Genomic DNA, 19,121 nt, shown 5'->3' on the forward strand with positions numbered 1-19,121 from the left:
CCTAGAGCACAACCACACAGGGATACACATTCTGAATAGTACAGTGGTATACAGGATAGAGAAGATGCTGTGGGCTCTCAGGTGGGAGCAATCATAGCTGATTGGTGACATCATAGCCTTGGCTGGATGAGGACAAAGTGAACTGGATCATAAATGGTGGACAGGTGTAGATGGTTGAGGGTTGACTTGAAGTGTGCTATAGAGAAAATGGCACAGAGGAAGAGAGCTGTATGTGGCTCTGGGCAGTTCACAAAAGGAAGCAGATGGTTACCTAGTGAACTGCATAACAACAAAGGATAAGTGATATACAGCTCCGCTAAATGGATGCTCCTGCCTTGTACACCACAGTCCTCACTTCTGGTTCTTTCCAGTGCTTTTTAAACCTTAGCTTCATCACAGCCTGAGCTGTTGAGGGTGCAGGTTGCCAGGCTCCACTCCCAGCATTCCTTGTTGGAGAGATTTCCAGACTGAGAACTTCCCTTCCTTCCTTCCTTCCTTCCTTCCTTCCTTCCTTCCTTCCTTCCTTCCTTCCTTCCTTCCTTCCTCCCTCCCTCCCTCCCTCCCTCCCTCCCTCCCTCTCTCTCTCTCTCTCTCTCTCTCTCTTTCTTTCTTTCTTTTTGAGACAGGGTTTCTCTGTGTAGTTTTGGTGCCTGTCTTGGATCTCCTTCTGTAAACCAGGCTGGCCTCAAACTCACAGAGATCCGCCTGGCTCTGCCTCCCGAGTGCTGGGATCAAAGGTGTGTGCTACCACTGCCCAGCGAGAACTTCCATTTCTAACAAGTTCCCAGGTGCTGCTGCTGGCTGGCGGGGCACACTGTTCAAGGTCACACACAGAGACTCTCAGCTTGACACTTTCTTATACCTAGAAACTTCTGTCTTTAGCTGTATTACTCCTGGTTTCCTTCTTTATTCCTCCTATCAACTCTCCTGACATTCTTTATCCCTCTTCTGCACTTTATCTCTCTCCATAGCCCTTATCAGAACTCAACACCATGGTTTATTAATTTTCAATCATCCTTTTAGAATGTAAATCCCCCAAGAGACTGTTTTATTCATGAGTACCTGAAGCAGGGCTCCTTTTTAGTATCTAACATTTGGTCTAAGACTCCTGGACCCTAAATCAACCTGTAATGTGCAGGTTGTCTATCAGTAATGCTGACAGAAAGGACGAGAGATGCCTTGGGAGGAAGAGAAGAGATAAGGAGCCTTTATAGCTTGTAGCAGGAAGTAAGGGAGTGCGATGACGCAAGGCAGATGTTGTGGCCCTCCATCTTGTTAGTGAAGAGCACACACTGACCTAATACACCGACATTTTCATTCCTCGCTTACATGTGTGCCCTCCCTGTCCGCTTCCCTCTCCATCTCCCTCCCCTTCTTTTCCTTTATTAGTGAAAAGTTTGGGGTCAGAAATGGGAAGAAGGTAAGTTAATTTCCATTGTTAGCTGTAGAACCATAAAAGGAACTCAGAAGATATTTATCCTATTCATAAATTGGTCTGACAAGATGTAGAAATTTTCAAAGACAAGTGGGGGGAAATGGAAATATGGCCAATGAGGTCACACATGCAAAAGGTTGAAGATTCTGTGTGTGCAAAAATAAACCAGGTTCTTATCTGGTGATAGATGTATGACACCCTGGAAGTCTTCTCTTTTAGCAGGCAACCTGAGTCTAAAATAACTTAAAAATCCAAGGGGGAGGGGGCATGTCAAAAAACCAACATGAGAGACAGACCAGAGAGAGTATGTGGTAGCCTAGTGAAGGGGTATTTTCCTTTGATTTGATTATTTGCTCATATGTGTTACCCCCTCTCTCCAGCCCTCTCTCTCTCTCCTCTCTATTCTTCCACCTAGACTGTTGAATTAAAATATTAAGCTCCCAGGGTGTAGAAATGGTCATACACTCTCTCTGCAAGACAGAAGCAGACTCACTGAAAATCTTCACCTCAGATGTGCTGAGGAATGATGGTCAGTGTGTGATCAGCAGTCAGTGTGTGGACAGAAGCAGGGTGAAGGATGGGAGGTTGGGAGATGGACTAGAAGGTATTTCCAGTTCTTCCTAAGGAAAAAAAATCAAGATGTTCGTAGACTTTTACTTAATGCCTCAGAAAGGTGGAAGGGTATACAAATAGTCTGCTGTGGGATGGTCTGTATGTCAAATTACTCTGATTGGTCAATAAATAAAACACTGATTGGCCAGTGGCCAGGCAGGAAGTATAGGCAGGACTAACAGAGAAGAGAAAGGAAAGAACAGGAAGGCGGAAGGAGTCACTGCCAGCCGCCATGATGACAAGCAGCATGTGAAGATGCCGGTAAGCCACGAGCCACGTGGCAAGGTATAGATTTATGGAAATGGATTAATTTAAGCTGTAAGAACAGTTAGCAAGAAGCCTGCCACGGCCATACAGTTTGTAAGCAATATAAGTCTCTGTGTTTACTTGGTTGGGTGTGAGCGGCTGTGGGACTGGCGGGTGACAGAGATTTGTCCTGACTGTGGGCAAGGCAGGAAAACTCTAGTTACAACAGTCAATTTTGTAAACAGATGTGCCTGCATAAGAGCTGAGCCTTTCCAATCAGTTATTAGCACAACCATATAATATTAACACCTTGTATTAGATGTTGGTTTACAAAGGACTTTGCCATTTCCTCCCATGGGATAGAAAGAGAAATTAATGGTTGTCTTCTCCCTTCCCTTCTCGCACTGCTATTATGCTTTTAGGTTTTCTTTTTTCATTTCAGAGCTCCAGAAATGACTCTAACACAAATCATGTATTTGTGTGTGTGTGTGCCTTCAATTCCAGGTGTTTCGCCAGAAGAGAGAAATTACATTCAGATGGTTCAATTAAAGTTGTTTAATGACATGACCATGATGATTGGAGTGGACAGTCGAGGAGTGCTCATGCACCCAAACATAAGTGGTCCCTGGTTCTGAGGAACAAAGGAATTGCACTCTAGAGGCCAGAGAGAGCTGGATGCTGGCAGGTAGCTACCAGCAAGAGATGTTCATGGACGATCCAGCTACTGTCAGAATGTTGCACTAAAATGAAGCCAGAGAGGAGAGGCAGGGAATAAATACTCTGATTTTTCTCTCTTTTTGCCTCCACTGGCCTGATGGAGAAAGTAACCAGATAAAAGACTGAGAGGTCTATCTCCTAGACACAGAGAAAGAAAGGCGGAGAATGGGTGGGGACTGGAGGCTACTGACATTCTTGTTTGATTTTCATTGTGACCGCATACAGGTGTGCTGAAACACACATCCTTATCCTTCTGTGAAGATGCCATAGGCAGAGCGATAGTTTATGGGTAATGTTACTTGTCACATGAAGAAATTCATGTGCCGGAGATGGTTCTATTGTGAACTATCATCTTTACCATCAGTGGTGACTCTTCTAAAAGATTCAGGTCATTTCCATTAGGAACATCCAGAACCTAAATCCTTGTTCCTTTATTCATGTCTATTCATTCTACCACCATAGAGTTAGGACATGACTCCCTACTTTGTAGGAGAAGGAAGGGACGACAGTATTCTGTCTCATGGAGATCTGCCTCCATCCTGCCTCTTCCTCACCTCCAGTCTCTCACTCTTCTTTGTACCTCCTGGCATGAGACAAGAGCATATTGTACCTTCCTTAAATAAAAGCAAAATAGCAAAGCTCTCCTTCAGTGTGAGGTTTGGATTCCTCACCCCTGTGCCCACCTTCCTTCCAGGGATAAGCCACTTGAAATTATTGTCCACACTCAATGCTTTTTTTTTTTTTTTCCCCACACTCCATTCTGTCTTCAACATGCTCTGGTTTTTCAGCCATCCTGGGGCCAAAGGTGTCTTTGATGACATCACACAGGATTTCCTTTATGGAAACCAGCAGATACCACCTGGTAATAACCGAGGCAACTGTCCGCTCCTCCTTGACATCAACACTCATTTCCTCTCATTGTCATTTTCTGTATTTCTTATTTTCTGGACCTCTCTATTAGTTTTTTCTCTGACATTTCTCCTAGTGTTTGACTGTCTTCTCTCTTCATGTCAATACACTTTTTCTGGGCGCTCTACCAGGTATTTATAATTCTGTTTGCATATCATTTAGTATACTTTATTTCCCAGTCTCTCTGTGTGTCGCTCTGTTTCCCCTTCTCTGTGCCTCTCTTTGTGTGTGTCTCTCTGTCTTGTTCTGTGTGTATTTCCCTGTGTGTCTCTGTGTGTCTTTATCTCTGTGTGTCTCTGTCTCTGTGTGTCTCCCTCTGTGTGTCTCTCTCTGTGTGTCTCTCTGTCTGTCTCTGTGTCTCTGTGTCTGTCTCTCTGTCTCTCTGTGTGTCTCTCCATGTGTCTCTCTCTGTCTATCTCTCCCTGTCTATCTCTGTGTGTGTCTGTCTCTCTGTATTTCTGTCTCTTTATGTGTCTGTCTCTCTGTGTGTCTGTGTGTCTGTCCCTGTATGTGTCTCTCTCTCCTTGTGTATGTGTGTCTGTCTAACTCTCCCTCTGTCTGTCTGCCCCTCTCATTGTCTCTCCTCTTCTCTGTCTCCCTCTCTGTTGTCTCTGTCTCTCTCTGTCTCTAACTTCAAATCCATATATGCAACTGGGCTTAAAATAGGCATCTTTAGCTGCATATATCTGAAAAATTTATTTTCTCTATAAAGATTTTGATTAAGTTATACAATCCTAAGTGTGAATCATTTATCCCTCTTTTATCTATCCAGTTACCTAATTGTAAGAGTTCTACCCCTTGAATGGCTCTTTAACTGGTCCCCGTCTCTCTCTCCCAGGCATCACAGCAGCCTCATGTTATAATCATTATTATCCCAGTTGTCTTGTGGACAGTCATCTGCCTTTTTATCTTCCCTTCTCAGGGATTCCAGAGAGAACTTTCTTTTAAAACTTTGTCTGAATTTCCTGAGAATATATTAGTATTCTATCACCTTAGGTGAGATTAGAATTGTGTGGGACAGATGACAAAATATGTCCCTCTTAAACCTGCATCTTCATCGAGAGATGATATCCCCCTGATGGTCTAGACCTCACTGAGCTCTCCCGGAGCCCTTTGAAACGAAGCATCCCCGTCTCTGTAAAGCCTTCCCCACATTTCTGCTTGTTGGCTTTGTTTCTCTTTTCTGACAGAGATGAGGCCATGCCCTCTCAGCACCAATCATTTAGAAGGAAAAGGCCGCTTTTCTTACATGTTCAATAATCCACTCAAATTTCTGTTTGTCCTTTGAAAAACATCTCACAGCTGAGAAATCAACTCTGACCTTCTTTCCATCCTTCAGTCTGGATTAGGTGACCCTCTCATGCACTTACCTGGCCCGAAGAGTTTTCTCTGTGGGGATGGGGATTCTAGCTTGGAATTCTTTGTTTCCCTGCTTGAGTTACTCATTATGGAGTGTGCGTGAACTGCTCTTTCATCTCTGTGGTCTGAGACTAGCAATGGGCGGACACCTTACAAATATTTACAGAAATGAAATATTCCCTCTTTAAAGACTCCCCGGCTTTGCCAAAACATATGGCTTCATCCTCAAAAATTCAAGGAAATGGGAACGGTTCGGATGACTGCTAGAGCCACCAAATGCTACAGTATCAACTGTGAGGAATGAGTGCTGAGAACTGACTACCCTGGGTGTTAGTTCTACTCCAACCCCAGCTCTGCAAACCCCTTCATCTTTGTGGAGTTCTGCTTGCTCTGTTATTACACAAGAAGACTGGGCTATGATTTGCTGTTGTTGTTGTTGTTGTTGTTTCCTTTAGTTTTGACATTCAATGACTTGGAAAGAGCATTTATAAAATAAAAGTATGTCTTTTCAATCAATTTAAAGTGTGAAACTCTGCATCTGGAGAACCAAGTTGAAGGGAGAATGGGCTGTGGTCCAGGTGTCAGTGTGACTACTGCAGACCCACTAGTGTCCCTCAGCAAGTGTTTCCAGAGCTGGCCTTCAGCTAACGGCAATACTTCACAACCTCCCTCATACCTAAGCCATCTGCCCAGTTCTCGTCCATAGAGGGGAGAGGTCAAACTTCTGACCTTTGGCCCTCATTTCCATTCTCCTATTGGCTGGACTGGGATAGGAATGCTTCCTTCCTGAACCATATTTGGGAGTTGGGTGTTGATCAGGTTGGGGGCCTGGATCTCTGGCACTACCAACTAGTCATAGCTGTTCTGGATTTTTATATGAGGGCAAAATAAATTTATTTAGGTTATTAAGGGTAGGGGCTCCTTGCTACAGCAACAACAAACAAACAAATAAAAGCAAGGCAACCCAACACTATACTAAAAGTAGACATTAAAAGAGAATGTTTTACTATTTTAAAAACAGTAAAAAAAAAAAAAAAAAAGGCAAAGACAGTGATTTTGCTGAAGGAAACTACTCAGAAGTTTATTTCATGATGCAATGAATAAATTTTAGAGACTTTATAGCAGCAACCGGACCATGCTCCTGGAACTTTCTTTTCTGCAGTCTATTTTACCTTGAAAAAAGCAGATACCTCTGGCAGAATGGAATGACACAGACTTAGCAAAGCAAATTCTAACCCAGTAGACTAGTTACCTACTGACTGAGCATACGGAAGACTCTAAAGGACAAGTCACCAAGAGAACTTCTATTTTCTCTGCTGCAGTTCCAGGTTCTCTGCTTATAATTCTGCGCGAAGACAGAGGAGCGTCAGTGTGTTTGTGGCCAGCCCAAACTGCGATATGATGAAACATTAAGACCTTTGATGCTTTTTCAAGAGATGGAGGGGATTATAGGTAATGCTGTCACCCAGAAGACATCCTGCTACCATAAAATAAAGGATCCATTATCAGACTGGGCTCTCAGGAGAAAGTGGCTCAGGAGTGTTAGAGACACTCCTCCTTCCACTAGCTGGGTGAGCAGAGAGAGAGCCTAGCCTCATCATCAGCTTGTGAGTTCAGTTCAGAGCAGTGGTTCTTAACCTTCCTAATGCTGTGACCCTTCAATATAGTTTGTCATGCTGTAGTGATCCTCCAACCATAAAATTATCTTCATTGCTACTTTGTAACTGTAATTTTGCTATTGTTATAAATTGTAAGAAAAATATCTGATATGCAGGATATCTGATATGGGATGCCTGTGTGGGTCATGACCCACAGGTTGAGAACCACTCGTTCAGAGGCATAATGAGCTGCAGCCTATGCATCTTTAGTAAGCAAAGCACGAAGCCCTAACACACGGCATACTGCAGTGAGGTAAGCTTTTGCTCTATGAGTTGATAAACAGTCAGCTCTTCAGGGCTCTGCTTTGAGCCAGCACATAAGGAAAAGTAAAAATACTCTATCATTAATAGAGGGAGAAAGTAAAAGGAACTTCCAGAAGCTACTAGAGACAAAGTGTACACTGCCTTGTGAGGAAATGGTTCAAAACCAACAGTAAGACTGACTCACCACATGTGCTTTATAATGTCCCAGACACACAGCTATCACATTCCTGTCACTCATGAGCTGAGAGGGTTGCTCTTTGCCCTAGGCTTCTGGTCTGCCTGCTTCAGTGGCTACAAGTGTGCTGCAGTGCTACAACTCTGCTTCTCTGGTTAGAGATGGGTCTCAGAGACGAGGAGGAGTGAAAAAGGGACAGTCCTATTATAGCTGCCTTGAAAGCGAGGCAGAGAAACCTGGGCTTGACGAAGGTAACACGGGAACCACAGTCAACCTCTGAGCAAACGAATAACACACACGTCATTGTAGTAAGATCCTCAGCAGGAGAACGGACTAGAGGCACGTCGGTTGGGAGGGCCTTTCCCCAGACTGAGGTAAAGTAGTTCTGAAGTAGCTGGCAGCCATTCCCAGGGAGAAACAGGAACAAATGAAGTACTTTTGACTGGAATGGGAGAATTATGAACAAATTTGTTCTTTGGAAATGAAATGAGCAGGTGGTTGAAAGGAACGCAGGTAACCCCATTAAAGAAGCCAATGGTATAAGAACAAAAGTGTTACACACATGAAATACTGTCCGTGGGGACTCTTCTCTGACATAAAGAGGACATTGTCAATTATATGTCAGAACAGTAGGTACAATTGGGACTATCCTGGCCGTACTAGCCAATTCTAGGGAAGTGGAGCCTTAAAAGTCTTTTCTGATTGAAAAGTTTCAACCACCAACGTGGAGGGAACTCTCAGATTCATGTGACATCCTGCACTTGGGTCCCAGCCTGGTTTCAATGTTGCAGGTCATGATTTGTCTGCTCTAATCTCACAGTATAGTAAATAACTAGGTCCTTCCACGAAAACAAGATGGGCGGAAAGGAGAAGATGGAGTGATATTTGCCTGTTTACTGAGTGCCCCTTGATTATTGTGGAAATGTCTGATTGGGCATCGCTAGCCCCTGCAGCCCTCCACCTGAGCAGTGATGGAGTAATATTATTGGAAATCGAACTGTTCTCACCTGTGTTTTTAAATCTCTCTTGTAGGTGTGTGATCTGATACAGTTATCCACAAAGGTCTCAGCCTTTGCCTTCAGATTTTCCCTGTAGGCTTGTACTTTCTCTAACTCATTTTTAATCTTATTTCCTGAGACACTCAAAGGAAGCCTCTATTACACATGGGCCATATTCAACTGTTTGTATGGGGCATGCTGTTTTTCCTGAATATTCTCATTTTTATTCATGCTCAGGGTCCTTCCTGCAGAAGACAATCACATGGTATTTCTTTGGGGCAAGACCTGCCAAATATCTTTACCATAATGCAAGGGATAAGGTTGCCCCATAATTATTAGCAAGAAAATCAACAAAAACCTGTGAAGGGATAAGGAGGAGGCAGCTTACAGTCATGCTAAATAGACAGAGGCAAAGACAAGGCTAGATGGTCTTTTACCCTGTTTTCCTACCAGGTTCTTGATCCCTAAAGAGTTACATATGTACAAAGTGGTTCCTAAGTAAACAAAGCAAAACCCTCCCAAATCTGAGTAGCATTTGTCCTTGGTAATGAGAGAATGACTTCTGCCTCTCGAAGATGAGTTAGAGTTCTCTGTTTTCAATGGTAAGAAAACTTAGAAATAGTTCTGATTTTCAAGAGGCCTTAGGCTTCTATTATGATGGACAGGTAGTGAGCAATCCTTCAGCTTCTCTTTTTTTTTTCCTTCCAACTTTCAGACATCTGGTAATTTATACATTTGGGACTATCATATTATGTTGCCATCTAAGAGAAATGGCGATTATTACCTTCAGCGCACAGCAGGAGAGAAGGCAGGACAATCTCCCCCAGGAATGGCTCTGTTTGCTAAGAATTCTATCTGGAAAAGATGCTGCTGGCTTTATTTCTCCTACAGCCACTGGTGCTTGGGGAAGGATGCACACCTGCTCAGCTGAAGCAGGCCTGGTAACTTGTGACTGATGAGTGCCACACGCTGAAGTGATTATGAACAGGGACACAGCTGAGTGGAGGAGGAGTGAGAGCCTGTATCACACGAAGCACATGTAAGTTGTGATATATGTTTATCATCTGGTCTGACATCAGCCGAAGGGTCAGATTAACTCCTCCACAACCTTAGGCTGCAGGTCAGTCGTTAGCACGGACTTCTTTGCCCACATCTCTAACGAGTGTTGTGTGCACAAGACAAATTACAGGCTGTAAAGCCTGGGCCTTGCTGTGCAGGAGACTAGAAAGAACCCCTTGGACGTAAATGAAAGCAAAAAGCACTGGCAGGAAATGCTAAGGTTGTATTCCCACCTCTCTCTCACCAAGCACTTCCCCCTCCATCCCTCGTTTTCTCCAAGTGAGAACATGCTTGTGACTGTCTCCCTGTACGTGGAAGATCACTAAATAAAAACAGTGTCCAGTGCCCTGGGGAGAGAAAGGGAAGCATAATCCACAATTCTGTGTTCCGGGCCTTCACAAGCTCCACGTTCTATTCCTAAGAAGAGCAATCTTTCTTTGGGATGCTAAACATTTTTCACCAGAGACGAACTGAGTGGTACAGTAGATGATGGCTTAGAAAGAGCTAAAGCCTCTTCTCCTCCTCAGCTTTAACAACTGAACTAGAGGATCTATTATGGTTTCTCTCTGAAGTGCGGGCATTCTATAACTTCCAGATTCAAAGATCAGCCCTCTGCAAATCTGAGTCAAACCCACACCGTCTGTACCACAGCAAGCCTTCAGGATAATAAGAATGTGTGCAGTAGTACACTTCTTTAGTCCCAGCTCTGGGCCTCCCTAAGATTGCCATCTCAGACCCCGCTACCTTATCCAGAGGAGAAAACAGTTTTCTTCTTGTTTCTCCTTCTTTAAAATACCTGCAATTTTACAGTCAACCACTTTTATTCTGTTTTTCATAAAAGTCTGCTTATTTTGTGTTGAATTATTTGAACCACCCAGATTGGAAATATCTAACAATCACTCTGAAATATTCTTAAAAATCATATGTAGTTCTGAAATGAGTCACAGGTAAATTTTTGCCCACTGCTGGTGTGCACAGTTCTAAAGGAGACTGTTTAGTTTTTAGGTCATACTTCATGTGATACAACAGTATCCTTTATGCTGAGCATCAACCAAGGCGGATGCTGCAGATACTGGCCGCTGTACACCAGGACACTTTCCCACTGAATTCCGAGGCCACAGCCGGGACTGGGACACTCTAAATAGTACCTAGCTAGACTTGCCTACTGAGTTTTCTCAGCCAAATTGAACCAAAATGCTGGATGTTGTATATACATTTTATGGAGGGGACTATGAAAGCCTTCAGAATCACACAGAAACCACAAACAACAATAGCAATAACAAAATGGTGAGGCACGTGGGAGCAAAACAACCCCCCGCCCCCCACAAGCCTTGCGGGACACGAAGTTGGCTCCACTTACCCAGCATAGCGGTTGTCATAAGGGAGGCTGTACCCCAGCTGCAGAATCTTCAAAAGGAGCCAGCAAAGAGGCAGAAAAGCAGCTGTGTGGCTCCTGGGCTTCCCGAGGAACTTCATACCTTTGCAATGAGAGGAGCTGAAAGTTGTTTAACAGCAGTCACCGAGAGAGGAGGCCGGAGGTGGGTTACAACACCCCCTCTCACTGGCAAGTTGTCTGGGAAGGGGGTGGGGGAGAAGGCTTGGGAATGAGCAAAATGTGACACTTTAGGCAGCCAGGGAGAAGGGGAATTGCTATTAAGAGTGGGTCTTGTGAGGAGACGCAGCCCAGCCCAGCCTGGAAGCAGGCGCTGATCCTAAATCAGGCTCTCCTGAAGGGGCTGGGCCTCCCTGAGCTGACTCACAGGCAGGCTTTGCAGGGTGCTACAGCCTGTGGGGAACCCTTCTCTGCTTGTGGTGTGTCTATTTGCCTGTTGGAGATCACCAAGTCTTTTGTACACCCTTTCTTCCTCTGCTACCTTTCTAGCACAGGGACCTTATCTTAATTTTCTACCGTATGAAGGGGATGAGTCCGACAAGCTGGCAGAGAACATTCCAGGCTTAATGTTTGCCTTGCCGCAACAGGTTTCCACACGGGCTTCCCAGATTGAAAGCCACAGTGAGGGGCTACAGCGAACACATGTGCGGGAGGAAGCTTAGGCACCTCGATGTGAGAAGCGGGCTTTATTCTGGTTTGTAGCCGTGCCTGGGGCAAGCAGTAAGAAGCTTGCAAGAAGCTCTCAGTATTCATTCTGCAGCAGCAGAGCCCAGATCTGTGGTTATTGTACAGTTTCTCAAAGGACTAGGAGGCTTCTCAGGGCTTTGTGACCTTGGCTGCGCATTTGGAATCATTTAGGGAGGCTGAACATTTCAATCAGAATCCCGAAGGATGGGCTGTCGTTGAAAAAGCTTCTCCGTGGCTAGGGAGATGGCTCGGGGAGTGACTGAAGTGCCTCATGGGCAAGCATGAGGACGGAGGTCCAGATCTCCAACATCTGTGTCAAGGCCAGTCCCCAGAGTGTGGGTCTGTAATCCCAGTGTGGAGAGGCATGGGTGGAGACAGGTGTAACTGGTGAGTGTTTCTGCACACAACAACAGCAAGCTCCTTCAGTGATTCCAATGTCCAAACATCAAGCTGGTCTAGAGCAGGCCTTTTCAAACTCCTAATGCATAGAAATTGCCTGGGGATCTTGTGACACAAGATCCAATTCATCCTCAGGCAGGGTTGCTGCTGAGATGGGAAATTCTGCATTCATCAGGTGTTTCAAGGTGGCACTCCTGTGGTGCGCCCCCGTCACACTTTGAGGAGCAGCAAGCCTGGTTTTTAGAATGAATTCTGCTTTTTCTTCTCTCTGTAGACTGCGTGAGGGTAGGGGACACAAATCAAGACACCTTGGAGCAAACCATTTCCTGATGGAAACTGCCCACGGTTGTAGTGAAGGAGTAAGCTCTGAATTTTCTTTGCAGCTACATGCTTCCGCTCACAGACACCCCACATTGTGGGAATGTTTTGCTCTAGTTCTGAGGATGCTAAGATGCAGCCTGTAGCCCTTGGCCGAGTACCTGCGCTACTCTAGAAGAGAGTTGGCTAGGGTTGCTTGACTTGACTTCACTCAACACTCATACGCACTCGTCAGGTTTCCAGCAACCCCGCACCCTCCACTATTGGGGGGAAGGCACAAACCTTCCCCATCTCCTCTACCTGAGTTCAGTCAAGCTCACCTGACAGGGTCAGTTTTAGGTTCATGACAGGCAAGATGATTTTCATTTAAAATGATGCTTGGACATTTTCAAATTCTTCCCGAATTAGTTAAACTAATCTTTTTTTCTGTGTCCCTAAAACCTGGGAGTTCTGCTATGGGGCTCACCCTGCTGAATTGAATTTTATCTGGTTGCATCATGAAACTGTGTTTTCCCTTTAGGACAGAGTTGTATCCTATTTGTTGTATAAAGCAAACTCTGTACACCTTAGCTAGAGGCAAACAGCATTCCCTGAAGGAATGATTGACAGCGTTTGATGAGTGAATGATAAACCTGGAAAGGGATTCACTCAACAAACATTTGTTCTGCCAGTCCTGTATCCAGGTAGGGGAGCCATCACTTAGGCATCAGAGATGGATTTGGGGAATGGAAGTTCCCCAGGTCTCTGGGTCTCCTGGTATTGTTTGTTTATGTTTTTTTCCCTTCTGAACTTCAGTACCTAGCACTTTGGTCTTTGTAGTATGGTGCAGGGGGCTGGTGTTTATAGCGATACTTGGGACTTTTTTGATGAGGCCAAGAAAGCCTATACGAAGCCAGTGACCTGTTGAAATAAGAGGTTACTGTGTAAATAAAACACTTCATCTCTCTGCATTTCATTATGTCAGAAGAATGTGTAAATCTGTCATATTATATCACAGCATTAAACTAGGAATGTTCACTGTCTGACTAAGGATTAAACTCATCTTCAAACTGTTCTGCAGAACCAAATCCAGAAAACATGTTCTTCACAGGGCTCACTGGTCTCTAAGACCAAGGGAACCATTCCCTAGACCATCAAAAAATGCAGAGACCCATGAGACATCCTCTAACCTTTCTAAAAACTGCAGATCAAAGAGAGCTTCTCAAACAATGGAGGCATTCCCAGCAATCCTCCTTTGCTTTCTTAAGACCCAGGTTATCTGATCAAGCTTCTCTTTGGGTAGATAAGCACCCATAAAATGGCCGGGCGGTGGTGGCGCACGCCTTTAATCCCAGCACTCGGGAGGCAGAGCCAGGCGGATCTCTGTGAGTTCGAGGCCAGCCTGGGCTACCAAGTGAGTTCCAGGAAAGGCGCAAAGCTACACAGAGAAACCCTGTCTCGAAAAACCAAAAAAAAAAAAAAAAAAAAAAAAAAAAAAAAAAAAAAAAAAAAAATGAGTGATAAATGGAGTCCATTTAGCAAGTGGGAGGAGAAGAGAACAGGGTTATAGATAGATTCAAAGATAAAAGCTCCCATTTTTAAGCCACCAAGAGGGAGTGAATTATTAAACTCATTGAGGATTTGGAAGTGGTAAGATGAGAAATGTTATTTATTGTCCATGCCTCTGTCATATTTTAGTAGATGAATAAACTTTATTAAAAGAAAATATTGCCTTGAAAAGAAAGAAAGGAAACTACTGGGAAAGGAAGATGCTATTCTTGCTTTGGAGCTATTATTGATATTTAGATAAAATTTAACTTATCTTCAGATCTGAAAAGGGATGATGGTGGAGGTGGGGCGGGCAGGGGAGATACTTTCTAAGTCTTTTCGCAAGCCTATGTGTAAGAGCAGGTAGGTTTATTTTGCTAACATCAGGGGATGACAAAGCACTTGGGCTCTGTAGCACAGGCACCTGCCATGGCAGTTGGTCGCCTGGCCATTATTCCAGGTCTAATTATCACACGCCCATTGTTGATCTGTCTCTTCCCAGACTTTCTGGCATTGTTCAACTGGTGAAAAGGGTGCATGTGAAGCTAGGTGCTACCTCAAGAATCTCCACAGTTGTCTGAGGAATGTTCTGAAGTGTCCTTCAGCAATAAACTGCAAGTGATGCCCTCCCGCCCATCTTCAGTTACACCAGCTTCCTTTTTGAATCTACCCCGGCAGAAATGAAGATATATAAAGGATATTTATAACCCATCTTTTTGGCTATCAGACCTACTGAAACAAAGGTCCCCACAAAATTGAAGTTTCCCCAGGAGTCTCTTGTTGAGAGAAGGAAAAGGTAGAAGCCTGGTGGCAGCCAGAAGAAGAGCTAGGCAGATCCCACCTTGTAGGAGGAACGGGAACCATGAATCAGAAACTGGTGAGGCCACACAGTGACCAGGACTGCTTAGTATTCATAACTCTTGTCCTCTGTTTTAACTTAAACCTCATGTCAGTATCCTGAATCAGAACTTGCGAGTCACTGGTCCTTATTTTTCCTTTCTCTGATGAGGCCATATTGAAGAAGTCTATATTTGCTTTCCATCATCCCTAGTTTCTTTGACTGACCAGCTGAGGAAGGGTGGCTGAGAAGTAGGGCCAGCCTGTGACCCCAAGAACCCCAGTAACACTGCTTCGGCCCGCATCCCCAGTCTTTCTCTTGCCAGTTGTACCTCTTGCTCCCATACTTAAGCCAAGCCATTTGTCGTCTCTGTTTACCCCAAGGCTGCACAAAAGCACGTTCTGGAGCCTCAGTGACTTGCTTCCATTCCTTCTGTCTGGCTGAAACTTCCTCTCAAAGATCAACAGAACTTCCAAGTGTACAGCACTCTATTCTCTTCTTAAATTGAAAATAGATTTTTTATACAATATATTCTGATTATGGTTCCCCTCCCCTAACATCTCCTAGCTCCTCCCCACCTCCCCACACACTCAAATCCACATCCTTTCTTGCTCTCTATCATGAGAAACAAGTATTGAAAACTAAAAGAAGAAGAAAGTAATAATAAAATATGATAAAATAAAAACAGACCAACCTGAATAGGACAAAGCAAATAGCCAAAGAAAAAGCATAAGATACACATATGAACATCGGAGAGATGGTTCAACTATTCACAACCAGAACCCCAGTGCTCAGCTCTAACCTCTCTCCACAATGGTGACACCTGAAGCTCTGTTTGAAACCCTTTTCTGGAGCCTCAGGACAACATCTGGGGTGTCGTCTTCTCCTGCTTACGAAGTTGATGCATTTGGGGACTGTTGTCTGGCCCTCTCCTCTTCCATATCAATGTCATGGTAAACCTGATCTCTGATTTTATGACAGCTGGCGCTGGTGGAAGGGCTGGGCTGGAAAATAACTACATTGTTCTATTTGGTACTCCAGTGAGCTCTAAAGCAATGACTCATAGACACTGTGATAGACAGTTGAGGTGGCAGGTATGAATGGCATTCCTAAGGTGTTCTGAGGAAGCAGATGTTTAAACTAAGTGTGGCAAGAAGACAGACAAACCAAGATTGTGACATGAAGAGAGTGAGAGATGATGGGGACAAGAGCATTACAGACACAGGGAAGGCATGTGGGAAGAAGTCAGAGCTTTCTGCCCTTCCTTAAGCCTCCATGGGATGAAGAACAACAATGTGGCTTATCAGCTTGGCATTCAAGGCTCTGGAAAACATAACTTCTTGAGAGCAGACACTGTGTATGTGCAGCTTCCTGTTTCACAGTGCCCGCAGCCATGCTGGGACCACAACAGACGTTCACCAGCAGAGCCTCTTGATTTCAGCCTATTGTTCTTAGGACCTGCTAGCCGTCAAAGGGACTCACATCCAGAGTCCAGACTGCATGTCTCAGACGAAGAGACTTGTTTACCCAGATGAAGAACAATTTGAAAAGCAAGGCTTATTGGTGAACAAACCTGTCATTATATTTTAGGTCCTTGTAATTATATTACAAAGGTGTTTTATGGACCATGTAGAGAACACTAAAGCATAGCAGTATAGGAAGAGAGGGGTGAGCTCTCCCGATTGGTTCGAAGCAGCGACGACGTCTGGCTTCCCTCTTCTTGTTTTTCCTTGCTTTTTCACTCTTCTCTCCTACTGTCCTTTCTGTAACCAAGTTACAGAGCTGTGCTAAAGATGCAGACATAAGAGAGCTGAGGCATAAAGGAGAGCAACCGTAACCCAGGGAAGAATCAATAACCTCGCAATCAATCTACATATGATTCTTTTCTGGTTTTTGCTTCTAATATAATTCTACTAAAGAAAGATGAAGAAAGGGCCTTTGACAAAACCCAGCACCCCTCTATGGTAAAAGTTCTAGCGGGATAAGGGATACAGGGCACATTCCTTGGCATAATAAAGGAAGTTTACAGCAAGCCCATTGCCAACATCAACTTAAATGGGGAGAAACTCTAAGGAATTCTACTAAAATCAGGAACAAGAGAAGGTTGTCCACTCTCTCCATACCTATTCAATATAGAACTTAAAGTTTTAGCTAGAGCAACAAGACAACTGAAGGAGATAAAGGGGATACACATTAGAAAGGAAGAAGTTAAAGTATCTTTATTTGAAGATGATATGATAGAACCAAGTGACTCTAAAAATTCTACCAGGACACTCCTACAGCTGATAAACACTTTCACAAAGTCGTTGGATACAAAATTAACTCACAAATATCAGTACCCTTCCTATATACAAATGACAAACAGACTGAGAAAGAAATCAGGAAACAACACCTTTCACAATAGTCTCAAATAATATTAAATATCTTGGAGTAACTCTAACTAAGAAAGTGAAAGACTTGTATGATGAAAACTCAAGTAATTGAAGAAGATATGAGAAGATGGAAAGATCTCCCATGCTCATGGATTGGTAGGATTAACATAGTAAAAATGACCATCCTGCCAAAAGCAACCTACAGATTCAATGCAGTCACCATCAAAATTCCAATGCAATTCTTCACAGATACTGAAAAGATAATTCCCAGCTTCATATGGAAACACAAGAAAACCCAGGATAGCTAATATAATCCTGAATGATAAAAGAACTGCTAGAGGTATCACTATTCCTCATTTCAAGTTGTACTACAAGGCTATAGTAATAAAAATTAGCACAAAAACAGACACATCGATCAATGGGATAGAATTAAAGAACCATACAAAAATCCACATAACTATGATGTCTTAGCCAATGTGCTATTGATGTGAAGAGACCATGACCACGGCAACTCTTACAAAGGAAAACATATAATTGGGGCTGGCTTATAGTCCAAAAGGTTAGTTCATTGTCATCGTGGTGGGAGGCGTAGCAGCACTCAGGCAGACGTGGTGTTGGAGAAGGAGCCGAGGGTTTTACATCTGGATCTGCAGGCAGCAGGAAAAGAGAGACACTGGGCCTGACTTAAACATCTGAAACCCCAAAGCCCACCTCCAGTGACACACTTCCTCCAACAGGCCACACCTCCTAACCCCAGTCAAGTAGTACCACTCCCTAATGACCAAGCATTCAAATATGTGAACCTGATATGGACCACATATGGACACCTGATTTTTGATAAAGAAGCCAGAAACACATACTGGAAAATAGACAGCATCTTCAATGACTTGTGCTGGTCAAATTGGATGGCTACATGTAGGAGAATACCAAAAGATCCATACTTATTAGCTTGCAAAAAACTCAACCTCAAATCAATCAAACTCCTGAACATAGAAACAGGCACACTAAGCCTGATAGAAGAGAACATGGGGAATAGCCTTGAACTCATTGACACAGGACAAGACTTTCTGAGCAGTATACTGTTAGCACAAGCAGTAAGACCAACAATTAACAAATGGGACCTCATGAAACTGAGAATATTTTGCATAGCAAAGGATAGATCATTTGGACAAAGCAGCAGCCTGCATAATGGCTGCACAATGGGAAAATATTTTTACCAACTCCTCATCTGATAGAGGGATAGTATCCAAAATATACAAAGAACTCAAAAAACTAGATAACAAGAAAAATTACAATTAAAAATGGGGTACAGATCTAAACAGAGAATTCTCAATAGAGGAAATTCAAATGGCTGAGAAGCATTTAAAGAAATGTTTGACATCCTTAACCATCAGAGAAATTCAAATCAAGCTGCCTTGAGATTTCTTCTTACACCTGACAGAATGGCTAAGATCAATTAAGCAAGTAACAGCTCATGCTGGCAAGAATGTGGAGTAAAGGGAGCAGTCTCCATTGCTGGTGAGAGTACAAACTTGTACAGCCACTGTAGAAATCCCCTCTCAATCACTAATTAAGAAAATGCTCTACAGGCCAGCCTACAGCCCAATCTTATGGAGGCATTTCTCAATTGATGTTCCTTTCTCTCAGATGACTATAGGTCGTGTCAAGTTGACATAAATTTAGCCAGCACATCCACAGTCAGACATCATGCAGGGGTGGGATAGGGGGGAGAAGACCTTGGGACACTCAGATTTAAATGGGATGTCTCCATCAAATCCCATTCCTCAGAGCTCAAGGAACCCTGTGGAAGAGGAGGCAGAAAGAGTGGAAGAGCCAAAAGGGATGGAGGACATCAGGAGAACAAGACCCTCTAAATCAACTGAAAAAACTTCATATGAACTCACAGAGACTGAGGCAGCATGCACAGGGCCAGCTTAGGTCTGTAACAGGTCCTCTGTGTATATATTATAGCTTCCAGTTTAGTGTTTTTATGAGATTCTTATGTGAAAATTAGTGGGTTTCTGATTCTTGTGCCTTCTCTTGGGCTCTTCCCCTCTGTTAATTTGTCTTGTCCAACTTTGATGCAATAGTTTTCATTTATCTTATTTTATTTTGTTACGTTTTATTATCTCTTAGAAGGCTATTCTTTTCTAAC

The 19,121-nt window shown here is 43.7% G+C and overlaps 1 protein-coding gene across 1 annotated transcript in view; it reads right to left on the reverse strand.

The window, feature by feature from the left end:
• The window catches only part of Cpa6 (carboxypeptidase A6), a 308,045-nt gene extending 296,959 nt beyond the window's left edge, over nt 1-11,086 (reverse strand). Inside the window, exon 1 of the mRNA XM_052717678.1 lies at nt 10,793-11,086. Coding sequence (XP_052573638.1) covers nt 10,793-10,908 — 116 coding nt within the window. The 5' untranslated portion in view covers nt 10,909-11,086. The remainder of the gene's footprint in view (nt 1-10,792) is intronic.
• Nucleotides 11,087-19,121: the final 8,035 nt, after the last annotated feature.

This window comes from Peromyscus californicus, unplaced genomic scaffold, assembly GCF_007827085.1.
Source record: "Peromyscus californicus insignis strain IS unplaced genomic scaffold, ASM782708v3 Scaffold_5__1_contigs__length_169319896, whole genome shotgun sequence".
NCBI lineage: Eukaryota > Metazoa > Chordata > Mammalia > Rodentia > Cricetidae > Peromyscus > Peromyscus californicus.